The sequence below is a fragment of the Prionailurus viverrinus genome, chromosome D1 (genome assembly GCF_022837055.1).
Source record: "Prionailurus viverrinus isolate Anna chromosome D1, UM_Priviv_1.0, whole genome shotgun sequence".
NCBI classification, from domain to species: Eukaryota; Metazoa; Chordata; class Mammalia; order Carnivora; family Felidae; genus Prionailurus; species Prionailurus viverrinus.
The window spans coordinates 109,590,275-109,600,020 of NC_062570.1; the positions used below are offsets into that span (position 1 = coordinate 109,590,275).

General features: G+C 43.5%; 1 protein-coding gene across 1 annotated transcript; it reads right to left on the reverse strand.

Moving 5' to 3' along the window:
* Window positions 1–4,011: 4,011 nt before the first annotated feature.
* Window positions 4,012–9,510, reverse strand: LOC125146606 (solute carrier family 22 member 10-like). The gene is given in 4 exon segments (XM_047823304.1): window positions 4,012–4,057; window positions 8,061–8,164; window positions 9,114–9,261; window positions 9,263–9,510. Coding segments are annotated over 4 exon segments (546 nt in total).
* Window positions 9,511–9,746: the final 236 nt, after the last annotated feature.

The following is a 9,746-nucleotide window of genomic DNA, read 5'->3' on the forward strand; positions in this document are numbered from 1 at the left end:
TCTCTTGCTGCTTTTAAGATTCTCTTTATCTTTAACTTTTGTCATTTTAATTTATGTGTCCTGGTGTGGACCTCGTTGAGTTCATCTTGTTTGTAACTTTCTGTGCTTCTTGGACTTAGATGTCTATTTCCTTCCCCAGGTTAGGAAAGTTTTCAGTTGTTAGTCAAATAAGTTTTCTGAACCTTTCTTTCTTTTTTTCTTCTGGGACCCCTATAATGTGAATGTTTGTTTGCTTAGCGTTGTCCAAGAAATCACTTGACCAATCCTATCACTTTTTTTTTAATGTAAATTCAAGTTTACATACAGTGTAGTGTTGGCTTCAGGAGTAGAACCCAGTGATTCATCTCTTACATATGACGCCCAGTGCCCATCCCGAAAAGTGCCCTCCTTAATTTCCATCACCCATTTAACCCAACCCCTCCACACACCCCTCTCCAGTAACCCTCAGTTTGTTCTCTGTATTTAAGACTCTCTTATGGTTGGCCTCCCTCTCTGTTTTTATCTTATTTTTCCTTCCCTTCCCCTACGTTCATCTGCTGAGTTTCTCAAATTCCATGTACAGGTGAAATCATATGATATCTGTCCTTCTCTGACCTATCTTCATTTTTTAAAAATCCTTTCACCTGTTTTTGCTGTTCAGGTTGGATGCTTCCCATTACCTTGTCTTCTAGATTACTGATATGTTCTTCTGCATCCTCTAACCTACTGTTGATTCCCTCTAGTATATTTTTTATCTCAATTATTGTATTCTTCAACTCTGACTGGTTCTTTTTAATATTTTCTATCTCTCTATTGAAGGTATCCGTGAGTTCTTCCATTCTCCCCAGTCTGGTGAGTATCTTTATCATTATTGCTTTAAATTCTTTAACAGACATAGTGCTTATTTCCATTTAATTTAGTTCTTTTCTGAGGTGTTTTTTTTTCTCTTGTTGTTTTTTTTTTTTCCTTTAGAGAATGTTCCTCTGCCTCCCCATTTTGCTTGACTTCCTGTGTTTGTTTTTATGGATATGGCAGAACAGCTACTTCTCCTCAACTTGAAGGAATAGTCTTGTGTATGGTTGTCCCCAGTGTAGACTGTGTGTGCCTGGTGGCTTTTGCCAGCTGCCTGGACCTGTGGCTGGTGTGGGCTGGGTGTCCTGGAGCTTTCCACATAGCAGGCACCCTGTCAAAACAGCTAAAGCTGAAGTGGATGCAGGCTGGGGTATCCCAGGGTTCTCTGTGTTGAGGGCACCCTAGCAGGACAGCTGAAGCTGAAATGGGTGCAAAACAAGGGTGCCCCAGGCAAGCTGTGCAGGGGGTACCTTGGCAGGGTGACCAGAGCTGATGTAGTATGCGGGCTAGGAGGTCCCTGAGCTCTCTATGCAGAGGGTCCCCTGGCAGGATAGCTGAAGCTAAAGTGAGTGCAAGCTGGGGGAGAGGGAGAGCCGAGGCTCTACCCACAGAGGTCACCTTGGCAGAATCGCTGCAGCTGAAACGTATGTAAACTGGAATATTCCAGGACTTTTTGCACAGCGGGCACACAGAAGAAGTAGCTGGAGCTGAGGCAGCTACTGGGGCACCATGCACAAGGGGGATCTTGAAAGGACAGCTAAAGCTAAAATGGACATAACTCGGGGCGGTCCCTGGGCTCTTCATGCAAAACGTGCCCTGGCAGGACACCTGGAGGTGAAGTAGCTGCCAGCTGGGTTATGCCGGGGCTGTCCACCCTGAGGGAAACCTGGCAGGACAGCTGAAGCTGAACTGGGTGCAAGCCAGGGTGTCTCAAGGTGTTCAGTGCGGGGTGACGCGGTAACAGTGCCCAGACTATGCTCCCGTTTGTGTTCTTTCAAGGTGGAAAGGGAGTGTGGACCATTTCCATCAGCCCCACCCTCCTAGAGAGCATTCTAGCAGCTCCTTTCCACCCTGTTTGGCAAAGTTCTAGGGCTGGCTCTTTGATATGCTAGTTTCTTTTTTAAGCCATGGCCTTTTAAGGAAAAAAGAAGGGGAAAATGAAAGAAAAAAAAAATCTACGGCTTATCTTCTGTGGCCCAGCTCAACCAGGGCTGATGGGGGCCTGTGGATCCAGGGGTTTCCAAGGCAGCAAGCCGGTTATGGCGTCCAGACCCTGCCCTCCTCTGGGCTTTTAAGGGGGAAGGGGAGCGTGAACCCTGTAATTCTCCAGCCCCCCTGGCCTGGAGAGTATTCGCACAGCTTCACCTCTTTGGCTGGCGTAATCTTAGTACTGTCTTTCATATGCTAGCCGCTCTGCTTTGTTACTTTTTTTTTTAATGATTTTTTTTCTTTTTCAAGTTTTTACTTAAATTCCGGTTAGTTATTATACAGTGTAATATTAGTTCCTTTTTTTTTTCCTCTGTGCCCAAGGACAGAGGAATCGTTCCTAGTCCTTCAGCACTGTCCGTCCCCACTGCCATTCACAGTGTCGGGGAAGGGGTTCCCTTTGTCGCCACCGTCTCCAGTCTCCCCTGCTGTTTTCTTGGCCTTTTTGTCTGTCTTCTGTTGTGCAGAAGCTGTTCGGTTGGCCCTCAGTTCTTCTTGAGGGGAAACTGTTCTATATATATAGGGGTACTTTGGTGTGTTCCATGGAAGGGGGACTTCAGGGTCTTCCTCTGTCATCATCTTGGACCAGAAACTCCCTCACCCTGTTATAAACTTGCTTGCTGTTTGTTTAGTGCTCTTCTGTTCCAACTTGAAGAAATTCCTTCAGCACATCTTGTAAGGTGGGTCTCATAGTAACACATTCCCTCAGGTTTTTTTTTTTTAAGTTTATTTATTTATTTTGAGGGAGAGAGAGAAAGAGAAAGAACAGAGAAGGGGCACGAGAACCAAAGCGGGGCAGAGAGAAGGAGAATCCAAAGCAGGCTCCACACTGTTCCAGAGCCTGACATGGGGCTTAAACTCATGAACCATGAGATCATGACCTGAGCTGAAACGAAGAGTCGGACGCTTAACTGACTGAACCACCCAGACACCCTCACATTCACTCAGTTTTTGTCTAGGAAAGTCTTTCTTTCTCTTTCATTCTTTTTTTTTTCAGGTTTTATTTGTTTTTATTTTATTTGTTTATAGTTTTTTAATTAATTTTTAATGTTTATTTACTTTTGAGAGAGAGAGACAGAGCATGAGTGGGGAGGGGCAGAGAGAGAGGGAGACACAGAATCCGAAGCGGGCTCCAGACTCTGAGCTGTCTGCACAGAGCCTGATGCGGGGCTCGAACTCATGAGCTGTGTGATCATGACCTGAGCTGAAGAAAGAAACTCAACCGATGGAGCCACCCAGGCACCCCTTTGTTTATAGTTTTTAAAATTCCAGTATAATTAATTTGTTTTAATCATACAGTGTTTGTTAGTTTCAGGTGTACAATATAGTGATTCACCCATTCTATACGTTACTCAGTGTTCTTCATGGTAAGTGTGCTCTTAATCTCCTTCACCTATTCCACCCTGCCCTCTGGCAACCACCCATTTGTTCTCTATAGTTAAGAGTCCCTTTTTGTTTGTCTCTCTTCCTTTGTTCATTTGTTTTGTTTCTGAAATTTCACATGTGAGTGAAATCATATGGTATGAAAAGACAGTTTTGCTAGATAAAGTGTTCTTGGTTGGCAGGTTTTTTTCTTTCAATATTTTTTTTTTTTTTAATTTTTTTTTCAACGTTTATTTATTTTTGGGACAGAGAGAGACAGAGCATGAATGGGGGAGGGGCAGAGAGAGAGAGGGAGACACAGAATCGGAAGCAGGCTCCAGGCTCTGAGCCATCAGCCCAGAGCCTGATGCGGGGCTCGAACTCACGGACCGCGAGATCGTGACCTGGCTGAAGTCGGACGCTTAACCGACTGCGCCACCCAGGCGCCCCTCTTTCAATATTTTAAATACATCATCTCACCCTCTCCTGGCCTGCAGGGTTTCTGAGAAACCTACAAATGGTCTTCTGGGAGCCTCCTTGTATGTGACAAATTGCTTTTTTCTTGCTGCTTTCAAAGTTCTCTCTTTATCTTTAAATTTTCAGAATTTAGATCTACTGGACTCGGCATTGACCCCGTTGGGTTCTACCTATTTGAGAACTTTGGGGCTTCATGAATCAAGATGTCCATTTCCCTCCCTAGATTTGGGTAGATCTCAGTCATTCTTTCTTTAAGTAAGCTTTCCGCCCCTTTCTGTCTCTCCTCTCCTTCTATGACACCAATGATGCATACATTATCTCATTGTCCTCATACCTTATGTGATTTTGCCCCCTACATCTCATATGCTTTCTGAACTATTGTTCAATTTTTTTTTCTTTCTCTTCCTATAGCTGGGTAATTTCAAAAGACCTCTCCTGAAGTTCACTTATTTTTTTCTTCTGCATTATCAAGTCTGCTGTTGAAGCTCTCTATTGAATTTTTCAGGTCAGTCACTGGATTCTTCAGTTCCAGGATTTTATTTGGTTCTTTTTTTTGTTCTCTGTTGCTTTATTACACTTCTCATTTTGTCCATGTACTGTTTTCCTGATTTCATGTAGTTGTTTATCTGTCTTTCTTATATTTCTTGAACTTCTTTAAGATAATTACAGTAAAACCTTGGTTTGTGAGCATAATTCATTCTGGAAACATGCTTGTAACTCAAAACACTTATATATCAAAGCGAATTTCCCCATGAGAAATACTGGAAACTCTGATGATTTGTTCCACAACCCCAAAATATTCATATAAAAATGATTACAATATAATATAAAATAACAAAGAAAACACAAAATGTAAAGAAAAATAAACAAATTAACCTGCACTTACCTTTGAAAACCTTCATGGCTGGTGTGAGGGAGATAAGAGAGAGGAGGGTTATCGTGTAGGACAACTTTCACTATCACTAACGGAATCACTGGTATCTGTTGGCTCAGTGGAATCTTTTTCTTTTTATGCAGCTTTAACAAGGAACCTATCCAATGACACTTGCTTTTGCCTCCTTTTGAGGATTTCACACAAATGTGACATTGCATTGTCACTAAACATCACTCTCACTGCTACAGCTTTATTTGGGTGGTGCTTTTCTACAAAATTTTTCACTGTTTCCCACATTTTACTCATCTCTGTAATGTCATATGAAGTGAGGGATTCCTCCGCCTCTTTCTTCTCTTCCTCTGCAGATGAGATGCAGAGGTAGACTTCTTATAAAATCTTGCAATTTCAGCCACTCGCATACCTCATTCATACTTCTCGGTCATTTCCTTCTTAATTTCCACCATAATCATCTGTTCCTTACCATCTTTCTTTTCAACCTTTTCCCGCATAGGGGCCATTGAATACACTTACATGGATGTTGACTACAATACAGTATTAATAAACTTTTGTCATATACCGTATTTAATGTAACTGGCAATAAGGCGGCAGAGGAAAGGGTCTACATCTGCAGGAAGACTGAAAAAGAATGAAGCAAAGCATTCCTCAGCTTACTCTCATATAGAAAAGCAAAGTACTGTCTATAGGTGCTTTGAAGTGACAAAAAAATACCCTAGGGCCAGTTGTGGGCACCTTCCAACATTCTGAAAAAGCACTGGTTTTTGCCAAACACTGTGGCCTGAGATCAAGCATCTGAGCATGGGAGATAATCATCCACAATCCCACAGTGAGAAAGAGAGAAGAACCATTGGTTCAGTTGTGATCATGTGACATTTGGTAGCACATACTACTCATACTGCAAGACATCACTCGTTTACCAAGTTCAAATTTGTTAGAAAGGTTTGCTTGCCTTGTGGAACACTCACAGAACAAGTTACTCAGCATCCAAGGTTTTACTGTATTTTGAATTTTCAAGAAGTTGATGGGAAAATTTTTAAAAATGGGGCACCTGGGTGGCTCAGTCAGTTAAGTGTCTGACTTTGGCTCAGGTCATGATCTCATGGTCTGTGGGTTTGAGCCCCGCATCGGGCTCTGTGCTGACAGCTTGGAGCCTGGAGCCTGCTTCGGATTCTCTGTCTCCCTCTCTCTCTCTGACCCTCCCCCCACTCATGTTCTGTCTCTCTGTCTCTCTCTCTCTCTCTCTCTCTCTCAGAAATAAATAACATCAAAAAATATTTTTAAGAAAAATTTAAAAAATAATAATTTAAAAAAAGGGGAACTCCTGGGTCAGTCGGTTGAGCATCCAACTCGATTTCGGCCTCAGCTCATGATCCCAGGGTTGTGGGATGGAGCCCCGCATTGGGCTCCATGCCGAACGTGAAGGCTGCTTAAGATTCTTCCTCTCTCTCTCTCTCTCTCTCTCTCTCTCAATAATAATTAAAAAAATAAGTTGATGACTCTCCATTTCTTTAGGGGCAGTTACTGGGACTTTATTAGTGTCTTTTGGTGGTGTCTCATTTGCCTGATTCTTCATGATCACATAGCCTTACATTTAAAGGAGCAGACACGGGGCGCCTGGGTGGCGCAGTCGGTTAAGCGTCCGACTTCAGCCAGGTCACGATCTCGCGGTCCGTGAGTTCGAGCCCCGTGTCGGGCTCTGGGCTGATGGCTCAGAGCCTGGAGCCTGTTTCCGATTCTGTGTCTCCCTCTCTCTCTGCCCTTCCCCTGTTCATGCTCTGTCTCTCTCTGTCCCAAAAATAAATAAACGTTGAAAAAAAAAATTAAAAATAAATAAATAAATAAAGGAGCAGACATGTCCTGACTTCATAGACTGGTTTTGTCAGATAAAGACCTTCTCCTGAGTCCCCCAGACTGATAGGACTGCCTCCGAGATCATGGTTGGGTGAAGCTGAAGCTGGGTCGTGCGACTGCTGTGGGGTCCACAGTCAGGCCAGGTTAGTGGGCTTTTTACTGGTGATATGGGTTGGTGTGGTTCCTGCCAGGCCCTTGGTCTGGCAAGACTGCCCTGGACGCTGGAGAGCAGAGCCACAGGGCTGCTTCAAGGTCTGTGGTAAGGTCTGAGATCAGTGGGTCTGTTATCAAGGTCACCAATGAACAGGGCACTTCCTGGGTCCCTTGGTGGATGAGGCTTGCGGCAGGATCACAGAAAAGTGGGTCTGGAACTGGGTTTATAGGGGGTAGGCTCCTTTCAGGTCCCTAGCCAAGACCATGGTCAGTAGGCCTGCTGCTAGAGTGTAGGCCTGCCTTCTCAAGGCTGCTCTTCTCAGTCTTGGCCTCTACTGAGCTTTTGAAACCTCTGACCTGAATCCCATGGTTCCCACAAAGGCATTTTGTCTGTGGATGACCATTAAATCCTTGTTTCTATGTGGAGATAAGGCTGAGGACCCCCTCTTCTTCCCTCTTGTGGACGTGGTGTTTCTCTTTTTTCTCTTTCAATGTAGGTATTTATAGCTATCAATTTCCCACGGAGCATTGCCTTCACTACATCCCATAAGTTTTGGTACGCTGAATTTTTTATCTAATTCATCGCTGAGTATTTTCTAATTTCCTTGGTGCTTTCTTCCTTGACCCACTGGTATTTTGTAAGCATGCTGGCTGATTTCCATGAATTTGTAAATTTTCCAGTTTTGCTCCTGCTGCTGATTTATAGTTTCACTCTGTTGGAATCAGAGGCAATGCTTTGTATAATTTTGATCCTTTGAACTTTACTGATTCCTGGTTTTGAGCCTTAAATGCAGCTAGTTCCACATACACTTGGAAAGCGTGTGTAATCTGCTGTTGTCAGGTAGAGAGTTCTGCACATGTCTGTCAGCCTTGCTGAAGTCTATGCTGAAGATCTCTATCTCCTTACTGTGCGTTATCTCTGTCTTCAAACAGGCTGAACCCCCCGTCTTGGAGTACCTTTCCCTCCCTGCCCATAGTTTACTCCTTCTCATCTTTCTAAATGGAAAGTATTATGGTACCTCCCTATAAATACTGTTCTGAAATGCCCCCAGGTCTGTCTCATGGAGATATCATTTCTGTGTCCTGTACAGAGATATCTGGCAGCAAAATGGCACTTATCACACACTCTAATTCTCCACCTCCATCTCTAGCTCCGTGGGAACCGAGGCAACCCACAACGGTATAAACTGTATATTGGAACTCAGTAAAGACTTCTTTATGAAAGAGTTCATTATAAGCTGATGAAAACACCATAGAATAAGGGCAGCAGTGAGCTGGAGACACTCACCTGTCCGAGAGATGGCCGTATATGAAGCCTCCCACCAACATTCCAGCCATGAATAGGAATTGAACAACTGATCTCTGTGACTGATAATTATATACGAGGTCCCACTGGAAGAGAAGGAAACCAGCACAGGGGGGTTTCACAGCAGCTCACAATCCCTCAGTGTTCACTTGCTGCCACAACCGTCAGTGGACATGCTCTCCAGCCTCCCTCTCCTACATTTACTTACCCATATCATTCAAGTCTCAATTTAAGCATGACTTTCTCTAGAAATCCTCAACTAAATCTTCTAGGTTATATTAGGGACAATCTTTATATTCACTTAGCATTCCATACCTCAGGGGTTCTCAATCTTGGTCACACAATGAAAACATTGAGGAGATTTTCTAGAATACTGATGCCTGCATTTCTCACCTGGAGTGAAATACACTGATTTGCTTGTCTGCGAAGTATCCAGGGCATGGAGATTTTTTTTTAATTAATACAGGTATTTGCAATTTGCAACTAGGCTGAGAACAAGTGACCAAAAAATAATACATTATATCAAGGATTTACTTGTCTAATCATTACTATTCACCTTATATTTAAAGACCTATGATATGGAATTCACGTCTAGTTGGTTGATTTCACTGGCCTCAAATTCAATGTAAGTGCTTGGCAATTAAGAAGATAATAATCACAGGGCACCTGGGTGGCTCAGTTAAACATCTGACTTTGGCTCAGGTCATGATCTCATAGTTCATGGGTTCAAGCCCCGTGTCAGGCTCTGTGCTGACAGCTCAGAGCCTGGAGCCTACTTTGGATTCTGTGTCTCCCTCTCTCTCTCTCTCTCTCTGCCCCTAACCCACTCACATTCTGTCTCTGTCTCTCTCAAAGATAAATAAACATTTAAAAAAAATTTTAAAAAGAAGATAAGCAATCACTATTTGCTAAAAGAATGAAAGAGAGCTGACTGACTGCAATACCTACACAATAACTGAACACTTGAATCATGCTTATTCTGTCATTCTAAATACCCAGACTTAGTACTCACAAGAGGTAAAAGGGGCCTCTTACCTCAGACACAATGGTAGAGAGGAAGGAGCTTTGGTCATAAACCCAGCCATCCAGACAGGCCTCTGTGTCTGGCTCAGTCATGTTGGTGAAGGTTCCATTCAGATGAAGAAGCTGCCACTGGGAATGGATAAAGCGCTGACATTTCTCTCAATTCTGAGTTCAATGCGATGGAGATTCTGAGGAGGGCCTCGGGGCTGAGGATCCCAGTATCATTATCAGAGACTGTGTCATTGTCAAGGATGTTCACCCAGCAGCGATGACCAGGAATGGCTGCAGTGAAGTTCTCCAAAATCATATGGCATAATAGCATCAGCATGAAGGGAAGAACTAAAATTATCTGAAGGAGATGGAATTTCCCCAGGCCACCATCCTGATCCAGGAGCTCCTGAAAGGCCATTGAGTATGAACAAGTGATCCTCCAGAAGAGACACAATGACTTTATGGAGATAAATTCAAAGGGACAAAAAGGCTTCCTTTTATTGACTCACACTACGTCAGTGTGACCTCACACCAGCTTCTTATCAATGGACCTCACTCACATCACTCCTGCAGCAGAGCAGTGGAAACGGGATCCCCAGACCTTTTGGAACCAGGAGGCGTTAATTTTTTAGCAGAGCCATAGAGAAAATTATA